The sequence below is a fragment of the Athalia rosae genome, chromosome 5 (genome assembly GCF_917208135.1).
Source record: "Athalia rosae chromosome 5, iyAthRosa1.1, whole genome shotgun sequence".
In the NCBI taxonomy this organism is placed as follows: Eukaryota; Metazoa; Arthropoda; class Insecta; order Hymenoptera; family Athaliidae; genus Athalia; species Athalia rosae.
This window is the reverse complement of record NC_064030.1, coordinates 2,867,066-2,885,355: the sequence shown is the minus strand read 5'-3', so window position 1 is coordinate 2,885,355 and position 18,290 is coordinate 2,867,066. Positions and strand designations below refer to the sequence as shown.

General features: G+C 38.7%; 4 protein-coding genes and 1 long non-coding RNA gene across 7 annotated transcripts in view; 3 read left to right on the top strand and 2 right to left on the bottom strand.

Moving 5' to 3' along the window:
• Window positions 1-19: 19 nt before the first annotated feature.
• Window positions 20-3,984, top strand: LOC125501040. Its single transcript, XM_048655668.1, has 4 exons — window positions 20-523; window positions 580-841; window positions 902-1,457; window positions 1,928-3,984. The coding sequence occupies exons 2-4, from the start codon at window positions 722-724 to the stop codon at window positions 3,157-3,159; spliced, it is 1,908 nt and encodes a 635-aa protein (XP_048511625.1). The 5' UTR covers window positions 20-523; window positions 580-721; the 3' UTR covers window positions 3,160-3,984.
• On the bottom strand, window positions 3,560-8,572 carry LOC105692893 (zinc transporter 9). Its single transcript, XM_012412409.3, has 11 exons — window positions 7,103-8,572; window positions 6,230-6,759; window positions 5,961-6,156; window positions 5,785-5,867; window positions 5,516-5,639; window positions 5,267-5,405; window positions 4,869-5,192; window positions 4,565-4,777; window positions 4,342-4,476; window positions 4,158-4,271; window positions 3,560-4,045 (listed from the first exon to the last, which is right to left on the bottom strand). Exons 2-11 carry the CDS (start codon window positions 6,729-6,731, stop codon window positions 4,001-4,003), a joined length of 1,875 nt encoding a protein of 624 aa, XP_012267832.2. The 5' UTR covers window positions 6,732-6,759; window positions 7,103-8,572; the 3' UTR covers window positions 3,560-4,000.
• Window positions 8,573-8,748: 176 nt separating this feature from the next.
• Window positions 8,749-10,282, top strand: LOC105692898 (glutathione S-transferase 1-like). Its single transcript, XM_048655671.1, has 6 exons — window positions 8,749-8,900; window positions 8,964-9,134; window positions 9,235-9,293; window positions 9,363-9,507; window positions 9,727-9,894; window positions 10,004-10,282. The coding sequence occupies exons 2-6, from the start codon at window positions 8,991-8,993 to the stop codon at window positions 10,142-10,144; spliced, it is 657 nt and encodes a 218-aa protein (XP_048511628.1). The 5' UTR covers window positions 8,749-8,900; window positions 8,964-8,990; the 3' UTR covers window positions 10,145-10,282.
• A 5,433-nt stretch (window positions 10,283-15,715) lies between these two features.
• LOC125501041 lies at window positions 15,716-17,509 on the bottom strand. The gene is made up of 2 exons (XR_007278524.1): window positions 16,618-17,509; window positions 15,716-16,203 (listed from the first exon to the last, which is right to left on the bottom strand). It is a non-coding gene; the product is annotated as an uncharacterized LOC125501041 (long non-coding RNA).
• The window catches only part of LOC105692916 (ATP-binding cassette sub-family A member 13), a 28,893-nt gene continuing 26,774 nt past the window's right edge, over window positions 16,172-18,290 (top strand). For 2 of the 3 annotated variants that reach the window (XM_048655662.1, XM_048655660.1), the window contains exon 1: window positions 16,197-16,404. The gene's annotated coding sequence lies outside the window, so the exon portion shown is untranslated. Of the gene's footprint in view, window positions 16,405-18,290 lie in introns of all 3 variants that reach the window. The other variant, XM_048655661.1, reaches the window with a different exon arrangement.

Sequence of the window (18,290 nt, the reverse complement as noted above, 5' to 3'; positions counted from 1 at the left end):
TTTGCGCTTCGCTTGATATGAAATTGCGCAAGAAATCTGCAAGAAAAATGCCTGCACATTTGTTTTCTCATTATTTCTTCATTCAGACGTGAAATTGCTTTTATTTGCACAATAAAGATAAGCGTAACGTATGTGAGCATATGAGGACGATTTATCTCCACGGAAACTATGATAAGAAATGTACGTGCAGTAAGCGAATAAAGTTATACGGTGAAAGTTGTTTGTAGTATTTATGATACAAATCATTGGTAGAGATCGATTCGTTCATAGATACATTAGAACGCTGCATCGAAGCAACGACTTATTTTTATCGAGCTTTAAAATCAAGTCACTCGCAAAAGTTACCGAACTTTTTCTTCGGGCATTCAAAGACTTGTGACAAAATCCGAGTGTGTTGTGCCTCGGGGTAACGAGGGTAACAAATGACAGAGATACCTTTATTTATATGCAAACAAACATTACTTAACAGAGCACTGATAAATCACGGTAAACTAGAATCCAGGCGAATTAGGATGCCACCGAAGTAAGGTAGTAAGTGATGTTTGACATGCACTGATAAAAAACAGATCTCTTTTGCAGCGTTACAAATTTGAGTTTGTTGCCTTGTGAATAAGTAACGAAGATATCTCGTTTATATTCGTCTGCTTTGACTAGACCACCGAGCATTCACGATAAAAAACTCGGACTTTACCTATCCTTTCAACCTACCTGTAAGTGCAGAATGCTTTCGTTCATCCTACTGCAAATACTAGCTCTAAGTCCAGCAGTTCTGCTATCGGTTCGAGGAGCGTTGAAAATTGATTTGAATCTCAATAGATCAAATCCAACAAATAAATTCACGGTAAATTCGAACATACGTTTACGCCATTAAAAAACAGTCAGCCAAATTTCATAATTCTAGATTTATCTGATTGAAAATTGCCTTTTACGTGATGATCGCACCGTTGCTCTGATCGGCAATGTGCCGGACACGATTGTCAACGAATTGCACCGTCTGGAAACAGCGGTAATGACTTCTATTGGTAACTACAGACCGAGAAGTGATGGATTGTATGGAAAAATTTTGTACTCGAACTATTTATACCGTCAATCGTTTTGGATTGGATTGCAACGAATCGTTCATGCGTTCGTAATAGCGGCTCCATCGCAGCCAATTCTTCGTCGAGCTCTAGAAACTGCAAAAACGACCGTATGGTGGAATTCGGCAGCTTTCTTTATCGTGACAAATCCACCGGAGAAAAATGATTGCCGAAATGCCTTCATATATCTGTGGACATTGTGGCAAAGCGGGATTTTGAATTCGATATTTTTGTGCGAAGATGATGTCGATGAGAGTATAGCGGTTTACGCATACTCTCCTTACTACGATGGTCACTCGGAATCCTGGGAAAAAGTCGAAGTTTATGACGGCCGAGATGGGCATCCCTGGGTTCTGCTGAAACTCAAACAGGTTCACGGTACTAAGTTTCTTTATTTTGAATACTCTTTAGCCTTGAGGAAAAACGTGATCTACAGCATATTTTGCTTGGCTGTACGGTTTTGTCGAGAATAATGAAGTGGCAATCTTCATATTATATTACAATTTTCATTGAATCCCCGACCGTTTCATACTGAACTCGCTATTCATGAAGCCGAATTGTTCACTTATTCTTTTCTCTTCCAATCGGTGCAATAGAACTCGTATCGACAAAGAATAAAATTCTTCGTTCCAATTTCATGACCGTCAAACGTCTGTATCGTTCGCGATGCATTCAAATGTCGCAATCCTGATCAGAAAACTAAAACCAAAAATCAACGCATATTCTCACATACAACGATCCCGAAAAGAGTAAATAAGGATCATTGCACTGTTCCATGAAATCAACGATCTTATCCCAATACCAATTAAATTTGATATGTCTTCATTTATTGAATTGCTTTTTTCAAGATCCGAACGTATGCGAGACGATAGCCTTCGACAAGGTTCAAAAGTTGAATGGTCATGTAATACCAATCGGCGTGCTGGTCATTCCACCGACTTTGATGATTAACGAAACAGGGAGGAGCTGGTTCGAAAAGTATAGAGGCGAGGACGCAATGATCATTCACACTATTTGGAAAGCCTTAAACGGAACGATGAAAGAAGTTCGCTACGATGGAAAGGATCCAATCGGTTTGTCTAGAGCAAACGGCAACTACACTGGATTTGTGCGCGATGTATCTCAGGGAAGAGTTGACCACGGTATGAACGGACTATACGCAGGTATTCATTGGAGATTCAGGTCAGCATATCCACACGCTGCGTCAGGTGTTTATTTCCTTACATATCCAAAAGGCATCATGCCGAATTGGTTGAAGATGGTAACGATCTACGATCTCCCGGTATGCATAGCGATCCTAATAACGCTCTTAAGTTCAATAATATTCCTTCATTGCTTCGATCAGCAGCCGTGGTCGATGGCTATCCTCAACGTATTGCGTATGATATTTTCATCGTCGATGTCACGTATTCCGAGTCGACTATCTTCCCAAATATTTTTGGGCATAGTATTTTGTATGGTCCTCATAACAACTTCTGGATTTCAAGGAAGGTTTATCTCGCTTTTAACGACCCCTTCGTTTTACCGGAATATCGACGGATTGGATGATCTTCTCGCTTCTCATTACCCTATACATGGATATCCCGCATTCAAGCCATTTTTTGAAGGCTCAGAACTTCTGACTGAACGTTTCAACTCTTCGCAAACTCATCAATGGTGCCTTCAAGCGGTTTTAGAAAAACGACCGGTCGCTTGCGTAAGCGAGTATTTGAATATGAAAACCAGGACTCTGACAAGAGAAGAATATCACATGTCGAAGGCACCGATCGCGCCCTTTTATACTGGATATTTTACGAGACTCGATTGGCCGCTTTTTCGGAGATTTAACACTTTGGTACAAAGGTTGTTCAACTCAGGGGTAACTGGATATTGGAGGAAGTATTACTTGGACCAAATTATTCGTGAACAATGGGAAATACTGAGAAGAAATTCGGTGCGAAATCTTAAGGTTCTCGCAGTCGATGATTTGGCATTCATTTTTCACACATTAATCGCTGGATTAATTGGATCCTTTGCGATATTCGTGATCGAAGTAATCCTAGGTTGTATTTCACGGTATCGCATTAATAGAGAAAATTAATAACGATCTCTTCTAATATTAACACGCAAATACAAATGAAAAGAGTTATTTATTAATTTTATTCACAATCGGTGATAAGTTGCCAGAAATTAACTTATCAGCAACAAAGTACTGAAGCGAGAACTAATTCAAATTTTATTTACTAGTTCCTTGATTGAATCGGATATATGTAATTGAAGTTGACGGTGTGCTTGAAGAGCAATCAAGTCGGTCAGGGTGAAGGGCCTAACTCGCTGATTGCGGGGGCATTGCTCCTTACTGATCGTGCACCGTTCTCGTAGGGAAATTCATCTCGTTTCGTATTGTGTTACGGGTCGAAATGAAACTTCTGACCATTTCATTTATCGTTTGAATTTGTTCACTTTTCGAACGGACAGGTAATGAGAGAAAAAAACTGCAGTGACATTTCGACACAGCGATATTTATTTGCATGAGAATTTATAGGCAATATTAGATTTCTAGTTTTACATGTACTTACGGGTCCAATTCACACTACTATAATTATTGATTGTTAATGGTTTTTGGACTTGGATACTGAAAGTTTCCAACATATAAATTGAACATATTCCATTTACACAGACTGGGGTCAGTGGGGTCACTGATGTAATATTTATTTTCAATAATGCAATAAGGAACTGAGATATCGAAATATAAAGTAACGAAGGACACTTTTCAAACACATACGCGTATGCGCGTGTAGATTTTAAATACAGAGTGGGAAAAAATTATTTTGAAGTAACTACTTAAGATTACTCATGTTGCATCCAACATCTTTGTTGAAAATTAGTATTTACATAGCCCCTAATAAACATTGTGTTCGTAATACGTTGTGTGTTTCATCTTATAGAACTTCCAGGTCACAGTGCCGAATTTCAGGATGGCTTTTCTATGAGAAATATGTTTCTTCATTACTGATTGAATTTTTAAGGCCGTTGAAATGAGAGTGTCCGTAAAATTTTCAGACTGCTAGATTGGAAAAAGAGACTAATGAGACTTACCTTCAGTTTCAATTCAATCCTATCAATTTCACCACCCATTAAATCGACGATATTTTCTCCATGCTGGAGGAGGAAGGATTCGAGTTCATCGATATTCTGCATTTTCTTCACCTCCTGAAACGGATAATAAACTTGGGAACTTTAAACACATCGTTCTTGTGAGGTATATCTTGTTTCAAGTAACCTGTAGCATAACATTTAGATCATGCTTATCAAGATACGATCTGGTCAACTCTCGTCCATCAAAATCCAATTCTGCTTTGTACCTCACCAACGAATTTCCCATGTCGATTCCCTTTACGTCATGGATCGCACGGATCTGCAATGAACGTCAATTAGTGCGTATTGAATAAACAGAGCTTCATGAAACTTAGATGAATTAGATGCACTGAAAATGCGATTTTCACCATAATGTCAGATTCTAGTTCCGCATTGATTTTGTCCAGACTCTCTTGAGGTATACTTCGGCCCACTAATGCTGCGACATTTGTATAAATAATGAAAGATGCTACGCCACCTAAGAGACCGCCAACGACAAGAGATCCAATTGCATCAAACATTGGATTTCCTAAGTACGACGTTAGCCCCATACAACCAGCAGCAGCCGTTACCCCTATCACCTAAACGACGGAAAGAAATAATTGAGTAACAAAGATCACAAAGACGGAGAATAATGGACCAAAATCTAATTCAATAATCTAAAACAATCACCGCCGCCAAGTCCTCCATCAGAACAACATTTACAGATGGATCTTCACCGCTCATGACATAATCTTTGAACGATTGCTGCCTTTCCAGAGCACCTTTTTTTATTGAATTGATGGCTACAAGCAACGTTGCTCCTTCAGATACCAAAGATCCACCCAATATGAAGTATGCCCAATAAAATGAATCGACAGGCTCAGGGTTAACTAAACCATGGATGCCATGATGAACCGATAAACCCGTTCCAACGCAGAAAATGCCAACTCCAGAGATCAGTGAAGAGACATTCTTCATGTTTGTAAATCCATACGGATGGTCGGGATTTGGATTCTATAAAAACAGCATTGTTTCTATTTTGGAAAAATCTGCTTAACATAAGTGAAATTCTGAATCATACATCGTACCTGTACAGATTTATGAATTCCATATGCTAAAATTAACTGGTTACATGTATCAGCTGCTGAATGAATACATTCCGAAAACATACTGTGCGAGCCAGTATACAGCCATGCAAATAGTTTGAATAGAAAATTACTAGCATTTCTGGAACAAAAAAATCTGGTTCACCATCTGGTAGTAAATGACGCAACTTTTTAAATTTTATATTCCTTTCTGATTGCAGAAAATCTGAAACTATTAATCTTGTCACTCACATTATTATCGCAGTAAGCACTACTTTACCAGATCTTCCAAAGAGGCCGTCTTCAACTATCGGGTTTGCTTGATTACCCATTTCACGTCGATAATCGCGTAGCTTTCTTTTCACGGTAAAAACGTCTGCAAAACCATTTTGAAGATCAGTGTGTGGAACATATGACTTGCATAAGATATTTGTTCTTGGCTTAATAACTTCATATCGGTTTATATTTGAGGTGTGCCTCAATGTTTGTAGCCATATAATTTTGATACCGAATGTAATTACTTTGTTGGTAGGTCTTTCTTTCCACTTCTTTTTTCAAGAGCTCTTTCATAAGTGCTTCTCGTGATCCCCATACCTCAACAGCTCTGAAATGGAAATTTTGTCACTATTTATTGAATTATTAGACAGTGAATTTTACTACTGGGAGAACCGCCGTTATGTGATATCGAATCTCTTACTTAGCTTCGACATCCTTTCTCCAGTAGACAGTGATTGGAGGTTCATATTCATGAGGGGACCTTCTTTTTGTTTTTGGCAACATCTCTAAATCAGCAGGTTTCAAGAGAAAATCCGACATTGCTCGAATTGGAGTGATAAAATTCCTTTCCAAGGAGGAGGCAGAGAGATCAACCCTGACCTTCTTCTTAGGTGGGCCTTGAGCATAGATCATTTATTATTCTCTTTATTAATAAATATATCTAATCTAAGCTACAATGTAAATATTTACTGGCAACTGGCTTCTCTGCAGCAATGTCTTCTTTGATAGCTTCGCTTGTTTTTTCTTTAGGCTTTTCTGGCTTTGTCTTGGAAATTTGTTCTTCATTGTTAGTATCTAAAGGTCGTTCTTTCACTTTTCCTAATTTATCTGCGTCCAGTTCAATTATTCTTTCTTTCACAGCAGCCTTAAGAGCATTTCGGTCAGCCTCAGATATTAATTTTTTGCTTTCTGAAGTAGCTTCAGATTCAGTATCTTGTTTACTAGATAAACCTAATACTCTAATATACCCCCATTGAGGATTTATGTAGGTAATGACATTTCCTTTATATTGCACTCCTAGTCTCGGTGGATTCAATACATTATTATTATACCTGCAATGTGCTTTTGGTGTAATGAACACACTTGCATGTCGTTTAGCTTGACCAATTTGCTGAATATAACAATAACCACTATATTTGCAAACAATATCGTGCCTTATAAAACTTTGTAGACTGTATGATCGGTGCAACATAGTTTCTCCCTTGTACTATTTCTTCAATCTAGATTAGGTCAAACACAAAAAATTAATCATACTTGTCGAGTACTTTCAAGATCAGAATATCGTTTAATATTGACAACGATGAATGAACAATAATAAACTAATTGTAAAATTACAAACCCAATTCAAATAACCTAACAGACAAACATAACCTACAAATTCGACAATTAAAGTAACCCTGATCAACGTGTTTGGTACATTATGTAGAAACAACTTTATGAAGAAATAGAGAATAAAATTAAATGTTTATTTATGGATCTGACTGAAAAAGAGCAAACACCTACAGTTGCATATTATCTACTATTTGTTGCTAATGATCACGAATTGCGATTGGGGCAGTTTACCTGCGAAAAATTAACAGTAATCACTGCAGTGGCTTTTAGTGAAGAGACATGTCCCGGATCAGCTATTGCCCATTATTACTTGCCGCAGCAAAATATCTGCAGTTGAACATTCCGTTTTAACATGTACAAAAAAACAAGTCCACAACTGACAGATGTGTCAGATTTGTAACTGCTGGTAACTGTATTATCAACAGAAGCCCAGTGATGACATCTACTGACTTTATACAATATATACTAGGCGTAGAAATGCATTCTAGGCGTAGGAATACACTGTCAGCGTAGGATACAATGTCATCATGACATCATTTTCAAATTGAATCTCTGTTTCAGCTATGTTTCAGCCCAAGACTCGAAAGTTCGTTCCTGTTAAGGTGCCAAAAAGATATAATGGCATCGTGACGATGAAATAAGAACTGAATTATCTTATTATAACTGTACCCTTCGTTGAAATAATGGCTAATTAAATTTCCTCAGGTGGGATGTTTAACATCGGATTCAGGATGTTGCATCGCCTGCGCGGTAGTATTATTGTGTGAGCGTAATGAAAATAGTACCTACTTTCCTCGGTACTTTCAATATAAATAATTTCAGATCACTAAGAAAATCTGGGCATGCAGGTCACGGTCCACTGATATCAAATCTACGTTTGTCAGAAAAAATTAGTTTACAAAATATGCACAGTCTATTCTCAAAGACCGTACCAACGACCGAACTATATATCTATGGTACTACTTGTTGGTACTACCAAAGGTACTACCCTAATTATGAATGAAAATAGCCGATAGAATGCTGATAGCCGACGGTGCCTTATCGCTTTTGCCCAATGCTGGCCTGTATGAAATTTAAGTTGCAGCTCTTCGATATTATTCTGACGAGAAGTCCGAATTTTGAGGAACGATAGATTACCGAAGGGATAAATTTGAGTTTTTTCTCCTTTGACATCAGCTATAAAATTGAAATATACCGATTGGACTTAGACTCTCATTCGCTTGTTCATCATTTGTATTTTACCTAACTCCACAATTTGCATTTTTCATTATCCTCCATCGTAGATAACGAATTTCGCGCAGGGATATACATCTGTCAATCTGTCGCACAATGCGTAGCCGATATATCTGCCATTTAGCACTTCATAATTTTTTTGATGAAGCCAATTAAAACACGATTAGGAAGGCACGCAGCTTATTTGCGTCCCCGAATGATATCGGAAACCTCGGGTTCATCGAAAGATCAATGAGGTCAATCATCATCTACGTATCTATACTATTTAGCCCAACAAATTGTCCCTATTTGATTGTACTAATTTTTTTTCCATCCAAACTCGATGATCTGCTCATAAATATACCGTGGCGATTTTGAAATATTGCCTATTTTATGTAGGGGTTTGGAAGAATTCTTTTCTTTCGTACTCGATAGTAACAAAAGTAACAACTCTGACGATCCTTAGCCTTATCGAAATAATAAATGCAAGGTAAGTTCGATTTCAGGCAAGTGGTAATTGCTCAAATCATCTTGACCCAGAGAAAGATAAGACATCCTCGCATCATGCCCATCATATCAAAGTCAGAAGAATCTGTGCGAAGTCACCGTAATTGAATTTTAAAATATTAGTGGTTGATAAGATAAGGTAAGAACCCGACAGCAATCAGGTCATTGTACAGTGTAGACAGTCATTACAAATATCCATGTTGAATCCGAGCAGCTGCAGTTGGACCCATGAAAGTGTCTGGTGAAGCTTCACGTCAACTTGAGCCACATTTTTACGGAGTCGTCTATCCAAATTAACATTCTTTGCACGGTATGTATATCGCAATGAAACCAATAGTCTTCCAAACGTCAAATATTTTTCATTTTTTTATAGATCAAAACCTAATTGAACGAATTTGCAATGGCACTTCCGATTATTTACGGTACGGGACTGAGTCCACCATCCCGCGCCGTTTACTTGACTGTAAAAGCAATGGGAATCGATGTTAAGTATGAAGAAGTAGACCTTTTAAACGACGCCCATCTTAAGGAAGATTTTGTTAAGGTAAACTATCGTGTGTCGAAAGGTAATTCTCACATGAAGTCTGCATTTAACTTTCTCAATCGTAGATTTTCATTATTCGTACATGATCTCTTATTCTCAGATGAACCCGCAACACACCATCCCAATTTTGGATGACAACGGATTCATTCTTTCGGACAGGTAACTGCCAATGATATAGACCGCTAGTCTGACGTTAAAATTTCATTAATCGATCGATTTGTCCAATAGCCATGCCATCATAACTTATCTTGTTGACAAGTACGGAAAGGATGATGATCCTCTTTACCCTAAGGATCTCCAAAAGCGCGCATTGATCAACAAGTACCTTCACTTCGAGAATGGCTGTCTATTCTCTCATATGAAGGCGATTTGTGTTAGTGTTGTTTTTTTTCTTTCACGTATATTGTACATTTTCACGAAATATTCTGGACGTTGTTTTATGCGCAAGAAATGGATGTGACATAAATACGCTTTTCTTCTCATAGTTACGAGAAGTATAAGCATTTTGTTGAGAGACAGCGCATGTTTCAAGTGCCAACTTTAACCGAACCATGTTCGAAACAAGCACTTCATTCAAATCCAATGTCTTTAGGTCCCAATTTACTGGGAAGGGGTTACAGAACTTTGTGAAAAAAGGCTCAAGCCCCTAAAAAATTGCGTTGGATTCCTTGAAAAATTCCTGGGTGACAGGGACTGGTTGGTCGGCGACAGTTACACTCTGGCTGATATCAGCGTTGTTACCGCGATCTGTGGTTTTCCGGTAACTATGACATCTTTAAGCAAACAATTTATTGACGAACGTGCATGAAATCCCCATTGTGAAATTGCGGGATATGCCCATTCTACTCCTTCACTCTGATTCGTTTCAGGTTTTCTTTTCTCTGGATGAATTTCCGAAAGTGAAAGCCTGGTTGAAACGGTGCGAGACACACTTGCCTGGATATGCAACCGTGAACACACCGGGAAATGATATCTTCATGGATTCCATCCGTACACGACTTCACAATTAGTTAAAACGATGTAAATTTCATGTTCAATTACAAATTCATACTGTAGATTTTCACCCATAAATAGATCTGGCAGTTCAGACGAGAAACTGGGTTCATTTTTTTCCATATGAGAAATAAACTGATAACGTTCCGTGAGTACTTGAGTCACGATTACGAAACACAAAATTTCTACAAATACGAGCACCGCCTCACGCTGACATCAGCAGTCGGGACGTTGACGGGAGATTAAAATTTCGATGCTATCTTTTGGTGCTCACAATTAGCAACGCCCAGTTGGAGTAGATGGATGTAAAAACTTGCTCTATAGTACGAATTTGGTGAATCTGAATGCGCGTCGAAATTTTATCAAACCATTGTGCGTTTCATTCAATGAGATTATTCATCGACCTCCTCGCTTAGTCCGAAAATCATTCAACCGATAGCCTCGATAGATCTAAGTCGAAAGAATTCCACGTGAGATTAGCAGCGGTATCTCACAATAGTTTAGATACTGAAGTAAATCATCAAATAAAGTAATTCATCAAATTCGTATGACAATTTTTGTTTTGTAAGAACCTCGGTGTCGAATGATTGACGGGCGCACGTGATGATGTGTACACACGACCTTGCGTGTAATTTAAACCCTTGTCAAATTAACGAGGATATTCAACTCTTTCATTGACCTTGGATTCCAATCGGGAGCTCCAGATAACGCATATATTAATAATTGCGTTTACGAGCGTTACTATATTAATGTACACGTGCGTGTATAAAACAGGTGTAAAAACTACTTTCACCGATTAGAATGTCCGGATTCTCAAGGTCGTACGAAATATAATTCATTACCACTATGTCAACCGGTTTTGGTTGTAGATGACGAGATATCGTATGAAACAGTATTTTAACAATGATTGCCATTTCATCTCAGTTGGAAAGGCTGACGCTCGTTAGTTTGCACCAACGACTCGTGCAAAAAAAGTATTCTTCGATCGACGAATAATGGTTGATTTAGACCACTTCTTGCACAAATAACCGTTTTCAGGCGTACGTAATATATTATGACATGTTAGTTACTAGCTATACAGCGCTCGATAGACATAACATCCGGTCAGAGCGTCACGACTGCGCTAGGTATATCGTTAACTGACTTCAACCTCAATTATTTCTTGAAATTATACCTGGTCCTTGTTTTTACCAGGCAAATGCACCTTGGTACATCTGTCCATATTTTTTACCCTTTCCATTGACTGAAAATTGGAAAATATCCTTTCGAGGTAACATCTGCAATATTTTATTCCGCCTCTTCTCGCAAAAAAAAAATGCAATGGAAGATACCCGAAACTGGAGTTTCAATAAAAACGATCTGGTGAACTTTGGTATACAGGTCTGCAGTTCGGATGATGACACCACGATGGTATTCTTTTTATTCTAGAGCTCGCAATTATCTAAAGCAAGAATTGCATCTCCAGTCTTATACTTGGTGAAGAGAAGTCCACCATGCCACGGGGTTTTTTTTTCGACCGTGGCTGCTGGGGGGATCGAGGTCGAAATTCGAGAGATCAGCGTAATGAATAACGACCATCCGAAGCCAGAATATTTGAAGGTAACGGAATGGCAATGATAAACGGTTTTTTTATACGTTTCAAAGTTCAAAAACATTTTATAATTCTTATTTTCAGATGAATCCCCAACACACTGTTCCAAGTTCGGATGACAACGGGTTTCATGTGGCGGACTGGTAACCAATCGATTTCCATTTGTTTGATTTGTGTGTAGATCCGAATTCCATTCGGCGCACACGATCGATCTATAAGTACAATTTGCACTAAGGACTATAGCGTGAAAATCAGATGTGGCAAAGTATAGCTTATTCGACGGGGGCCAAGGATATCCACTTTCTCTAACTGGTACTTCCTGGGAAGTGGGTAACCTGAAGTTGCCCTATGCAATAAGCGATGCAGCACGTTCTCCGTTGTTGCATGAACTGCAGTATTGTATGTTTCTTAAATAGCAAAGAGTCTATGCTCTGTTAACAGCAATTTATATTGACGTGGGAAACGTTAACAACTAGAAGGGCGTAATCCTTATGAAAATCCTGATGCTGGCGCAAAGGCGTATCCCACGAATCAAACCACCTCTCAACATGGCAGAGAATTCATAGAGAATCAAACCTGATGAAAAATGTGACGCGCTCCGCATCTGCTAAAGCTAGCTCGTGCACAATTTTTTTTTTTTCTGCAAAATTCCCCGTTGCCGAAGCGAATCGCATTTATCGTATCGCTATCTTCACAGTATTCCCAGAGATAAATTTATGAACTTCCTGTGCAGAGGGAGGCTTCAAGAGCTACCGGAAATGTCAGCGCTCCTGTCAACTGAGATAAAAACAGACAATAGAATATTGATATAAGTTGAGTCATCCACACCCAAGTCATAATTAATTATGGATTCATGGAACTTCGGACGAAGTTGTTCCATGTTGTCCCCTGTGTAGTGGGACGATCGAACAACGCCTGGTTTCTACCTATAATTCGGTAGGATGAAAACCGCACTCTTTGAAGTAACAATTTACCTCACGTTATATCGACCAGAAACGTGAGCGGAGATGACGTAGAGAACATTACACGTTATTAATACTTTTGAAGCTATCATAACGCCTGTAAGGTCAGCAACGACGACAATCTTCGTTTAGAATACGTGCAGACTCGAGAAGCCGATCGAGGAATCGGTAGTAAGTAAGAGAAGTACGGAAATAAATTCGTTAATAGTCGGGAGAAATTACGGGCATTAATTATACGGATGACTTGTCGTGCGGAACAAAATTGTTTACGATGTAAATAAATATACCCGTTTACCGACGTCTATAGATATAGACTGACTTGAATCGGCGGAGATCTAATTCATGACGACTACGTAGATAAGATGACAGCTGGAAATTACGTATCGGTAGACGTACAAGAAGTTGTCATACACTTTGGCATTGCACCCGCAGCTGGCTACTGTAATTTTGCGGCAGACGATCGGAAATATTTAAGTATGCACGAGTAAGTGATTTGCATAAGTTCGTCGATAAAAAAAAGCTTCGATTGCTGTTTACAAAAGTGCAGTACGGTCCCACTTTTTTAATTTATAAAAAAACTGGTAATCGCATTCTAGTACATTTCCATAGTTTCTTACGATTTTATTCGAGTCGTTCATTAATTTTTAATGAAATCAGCAAGTGGTCGATACAATTCGCAGTTAGATATGATGTATTTTTTTATCACGGTCATTGCGTCAGCGTAAGTTTCGGTTCTGTTGTGTTAGGGATCGTATTAATGGTTGGATAAAATTCTGGGAATTGTTGATTTCGTGGTCAATACAGTGACGCAGAAAAAAGAATGCATAAATGTTCGAGTTCAAAGTCTGGTGAGGCTAAAGATTTATCTCGTCTTCGCACGGAGTCGGATTTTTTCAATGTCTCTTAGCTGCGAGGATCCATTTCATCTATTCCAATGATTTTTCATTTCTCGGTTGATCTTATTTCTAATCGTCAGTCTATATCAAGTCTATCCGAATTTTCGTTACGTCGAAAACAAATACGAACACAATTCAAACGTAGTTCAAGATGAAATCATTCGTGGAAGGTTGAGCGCCGAGAAATATATAATAGTAACAAATTGATAAAGATAGCCAATCGACGAACTTCTTTGTTGTTCTCTGTCGATGCAGACCATCGTACATTTATGTTTCATTAATCTACAAGGTTCAAATCTATTAATATAATTGTATCACTCAACTCATATCTATCCAGAATACTTATCACAGTGATCTGATAAGAATAATTCAAAATAACTTATTGATCGTAGTATTTCAATGACGGAATTTTCTATTCACCTTTATTTCGTAATCGAGTTGCACGAATTGGTCAGATTCTGGAGACTGTTATGACGATGATAATTGAGCAGAAAAAAATTAAATTGAGTTAATCAACTACCTCATCATGTTTATCACAATTTCATTCGTCCAGTTTTTTTTTCGTTAAATAATTGACTTCCGCAACGTACCGCACTCGCTTATATATCAAACTCGTTAAAAGTATAGTTCAAGAGCAACCAGTCTTTTCGACCGAGGAGCAATTGAAAACCGATAAATTTGAAGCATGTTCCCGGTCGTGTTTGGTTACCTCCAACGTGATGTCATAGCCTGTGAAATATTATCAATACCTTTTTCAGTCCATTTTCTTCTTCTATCAAGACGAATGGTGACCGTAAAAATATCAGGTTTACTTTTACAGTTTATGTGACGGCTGTCGATACGTGACTTGACGTCGTATCGTTCGCTATGAATTAACCCTCATTGTTAGTGTACACGTGGGGGTTCCTCTTTCTTCGAATCAAATATAGCGCCGAACGAAAGACGCAATTTCAACTCGAAGATAAATAAATTCGAAGTCAAGATTTGGTTGAGGCCAGATCGACCACGCGTAAACTCAATGAGATTGGAGAATTGTGAGAATTCGAGAGAATAGAAATTCAGTAATTTACTAAGCCATTGAGTTTTACATTTTCAAGTTCTGCTCTTTCAGTCATCGCGACTGATTGAGCGAACGGTGATCGTAGGTAGTTATTTCTCAGTCACGGGATTACGATAAAGTTTACGAATATCGTAAAAAATTTTTAACGCATAAGTGCCCGTTTGCTTGGCTAGAATACGTAAAATTCTTGAGGCAAGGGAAACATACGATGAGAATCTCGCGTTGTGGTCAACTTGGGAACTTCTATACCATCGGTTGCCAGACGGGTTTTCATTTTTTAACTTTTTCCAATTCAGATCTCCGTATTTTTAGACCGCATTTCGGTGGAGAACAGGTCTTGGACGAGATGGCAATTCGCAATTCTCTGCGGTCCTTCCAGCCTGCACTTTCCAGATGAGACAATCATCGAAGTCGATCGCATACATTTCATCTACGGTTACCTGAACATCTTTTACGTATATTTGATCAATAACGCGTGTATGTAAGACCCTTTTCAATAATGCTTTTATCCTACAAAATGAATCAAAATGGTCCATTACCATTTGTTCGCAATTCAATCAGCATCGGGATATGAATTCGCATCGACGATCTCATTGAAAAATAATTTGAACCTTTCGGACGTATAATTTACGTTGAATTAATAAACATTTCACTTCTCGTACTAGGGTGTTGCGATAACTTCGCTAATAATCAAACGAATACGTCAACCAATAAAATAAATATTTACGATACACTTAAGCTGGTATTTGCCTTAATCACCCTTCAGGACGACTTCGTATGAGCATTATCGTACCTCCTCTGCTGCCGCCATGTGATTACCTGTGAGTGATCTCATAATTTCCTTGCCACGCTCGATGATACGATTTTCACGATTTGCATATCCCCGTCATTGGATTTAACTATAAGATCATAGTTAAATCATAGACATATCGGAGTTCAATATTTCTATAATTGAATCCTCCTCTGGAACAGTGGACAGTTCGATTTCATGGTCCACAGTTTATTCGAATGATTGTGAATGCGGCAAAGAGTTTTGCTCGCGTACGAAATGAAAATAATACAAATGAAACATGCGTTCAACGTACGTGATGTATTAATAATATAACGGCTGATATACATAGAAAACAGCATTCCCAGAAACTCGAGGAGCGAAGATAAACGGAGGGAATTTTGTGCCGGTTGCTGATGTCGTTGAATCTGTACGATACGTGTGCACTACACAATCTTCCTTGGTGCTTCTATCAGCTATGTTGTACTAGCGTACGGGTATGTATGTAAGCGTAATACTCGCGTTTTCAAACGTACACTCGTACTTTCAAACGTCTACTCGTGACCAGACGTAGTGTACGTCCCTCTCTCTTACGCCAAGTCGCGGACGAAGCGTGGTGTTCGAAAGCCAGTTGAATGTGTTCTTAGCAAGGCACTATATATAAACGCACGCATTTCCAAGTAGTTGATAAGTATTAGTTGAAAAAGAACCTGCATCGCGAGATACACGTGGTCCAAAACCAGTGACGGCAGTATGTGCTGACCACTGTGTTGAATCGAGCGAGTGGATGCTGCGTCTCTGTGAACGTTGTAAAGATCAGAAGTAATTTTTGATCGAGTGTTTTACGTGATGCTCCTTAGTTTTATTCAACACTCTCTCGAATGGAATATTAAAAAAGTGACGATCTCACACCGATCGATTATAAATCAAAAGTAAGCCAGTGTGTAAGTTGTTGCTCTTTGTTCGTTGTACAAACAGGAACTTCACTTGCCCCCAGAGGTGAGTTTTGTTTTTCGTTCAACAGCAACGGTCAACTTTGAACGTTTTGTATATTCATTAGTCAATTTAGCTTAAGTTTAAACGCGAGTTTAATGTGACCGGGGGTTGCGAAAAACGCTCGGAGCGACTGACGCAGCAATTCGTATGACTCGATTCACATCACGATTGAGCATTCAATCTCTCCGATGACCAGTATTCAAAAACGATACTCACGGATTCCAAGTTTGTCACAGCCGCGCATAGCTAAAAAGCTCACTGTTCCCGATAGTTCGAAGTTCAAGAGACCTCACTCCAAATGAAAACGATAGGGAACTCGCGAGTTATCGTAATAATTCTCTATGATAGACTAAGTTATGCGTTGTCCTGACGGGGTCAGGTAGAATTGGTATATTTTTCTCAACCGAACGGTCTGCCGAGTCGATGAGAGGTCCATAATATCACTCGTGCTAGAATTCAAGGATACATGGTTTTTATAAATCATATGCCACATCTCAAAAACTCGACCCGAAGGATAAAGTTGTCAAATTCCATGAGGACGCAACGTGAGAAGAATACGCACTGTGAGTTTCTGTCGGAAAAACACATGAGGATTGCCTATTTCAAAAATGCATCGGTGGTTTTTGTATCTACTTCAGCGATACCGTGTAATCACCTCATAAATGTATCGAAGCATAATATTGTGTCACGCCATTCGGGAGACAATATACGATAATTGATACTCAATTAATATTCGTGACGTACTAGAATGAAATAATGAAAATCTACATGCTTTAGCCGCGAACAAAGACGCAATACTTGAACAGGTCTGCGTATACCAAACGACTGGATATGTTAGATATTTTCGGAGGTCACACCGAGCGCCAATTCTCGATCAACAAATTTGTGGCCATAGATGCCGCATAATTTTACATCGTTATTACATCGGTGTCGGAATGCTTAGCCAGCTAATTTTAATTTATGATCAGCGGTGTGTTAGATTTTTTTGTCATCGACGAGATCGCTGGTCGGTTGTAGATGCCATTTGCATAATATTGCTCCGATAATGATTCGAATATTTCAAATTTACACCGTCTGTCAGACCTACGGAGGTTGTGAAACTATTTGTTCGGTATCACCTCGGTAGAACGAAGAATAATTGGAGCTACTTATGTTCAATTGACACCCGTATTTGCCGTGCATTCGTATCAAATTGACACCTGCCGCGTAACACCTTGATTTTGCTTCCGTATCTGGAATGCGCAACTCTGCAGACTTCCGTCTCTTAAAACTCGATTTGAGAGATTCAAAAAATATGATCGAATAGGCCGAAAACTATATAGCAACGGAGCAATCGAGCACAAGGTTATTCAATTTTTTTCCACCGAATCTTATTCCTGCAGATTTTGTTACTCTGCGATTAGGATTTACCATCTAATCGAGACAACGAATGTATTTCACCACATCTTGAGTATTCCTATCAAAACCCATGCCGCAACCTTTACAGTCTAAAACATATATGATTTACCCGGACGCGGTTTGCAATTACATGATTGTGTAATACGCTTCGTACATGCATGTTTTCTCTACGAGCAATTATAATCCTGTAATTGTATTCGTCTGGTCTTTGTACAGGGATATAGTTTTAAAGTTTATTTACCAACAGCTGATCTATATGTTTTCGCGATATTTATTCGACGTAAAAACCTCGTGAAAAGTGCATCTGGATCTGACGCATCATTAATCTACTGCGAGTCAATTCAATAATTCGATTCAGCCTAAGGGTGGTACCTGATTTATTGTACGTGATCTATTGTAACTCGAGATCCATTTGGGATTCCAATGGAACAGATTGCTTCTGTTTGACAGCCTCTGACTCGCTAAATCATCAACTCCGTGTTCATATCATT

Coding starts and splice junctions, on each gene's coding strand:
- LOC125501040 (XM_048655668.1), top strand. CDS start 722: ATGCTTTCGTTCATCCTACTGCAAATACTAGCTCTAAGTCCAGCAGTT. Junction 842..901: donor ATCCAACAAATAAATTCACG/GTAAATTCGAAC, acceptor TCATAATTCTAG/ATTTATCTGATTGAAAATTG. Junction 1,458..1,927: donor GAAACTCAAACAGGTTCACG/GTACTAAGTTTC, acceptor GCTTTTTTCAAG/ATCCGAACGTATGCGAGACG.
- LOC105692893 (XM_012412409.3), bottom strand. CDS start 6,731: ATGTTGCACCGATCATACAGTCTACAAAGTTTTATAAGGCACGATATT. Junction 5,193..5,266: donor GAATTCATAAATCTGTACAG/GTACGATGTATG, acceptor CTGTTTTTATAG/AATCCAAATCCCGACCATCC. Junction 4,272..4,341: donor ATCTAAATGTTATGCTACAG/GTTACTTGAAAC, acceptor TATCCGTTTCAG/GAGGTGAAGAAAATGCAGAA.
- LOC105692898 (XM_048655671.1), top strand. CDS start 8,991: ATGGCACTTCCGATTATTTACGGTACGGGACTGAGTCCACCATCCCGC. Junction 9,294..9,362: donor GGATTCATTCTTTCGGACAG/GTAACTGCCAAT, acceptor TTTGTCCAATAG/CCATGCCATCATAACTTATC. Junction 9,895..10,003: donor CCGCGATCTGTGGTTTTCCG/GTAACTATGACA, acceptor GATTCGTTTCAG/GTTTTCTTTTCTCTGGATGA.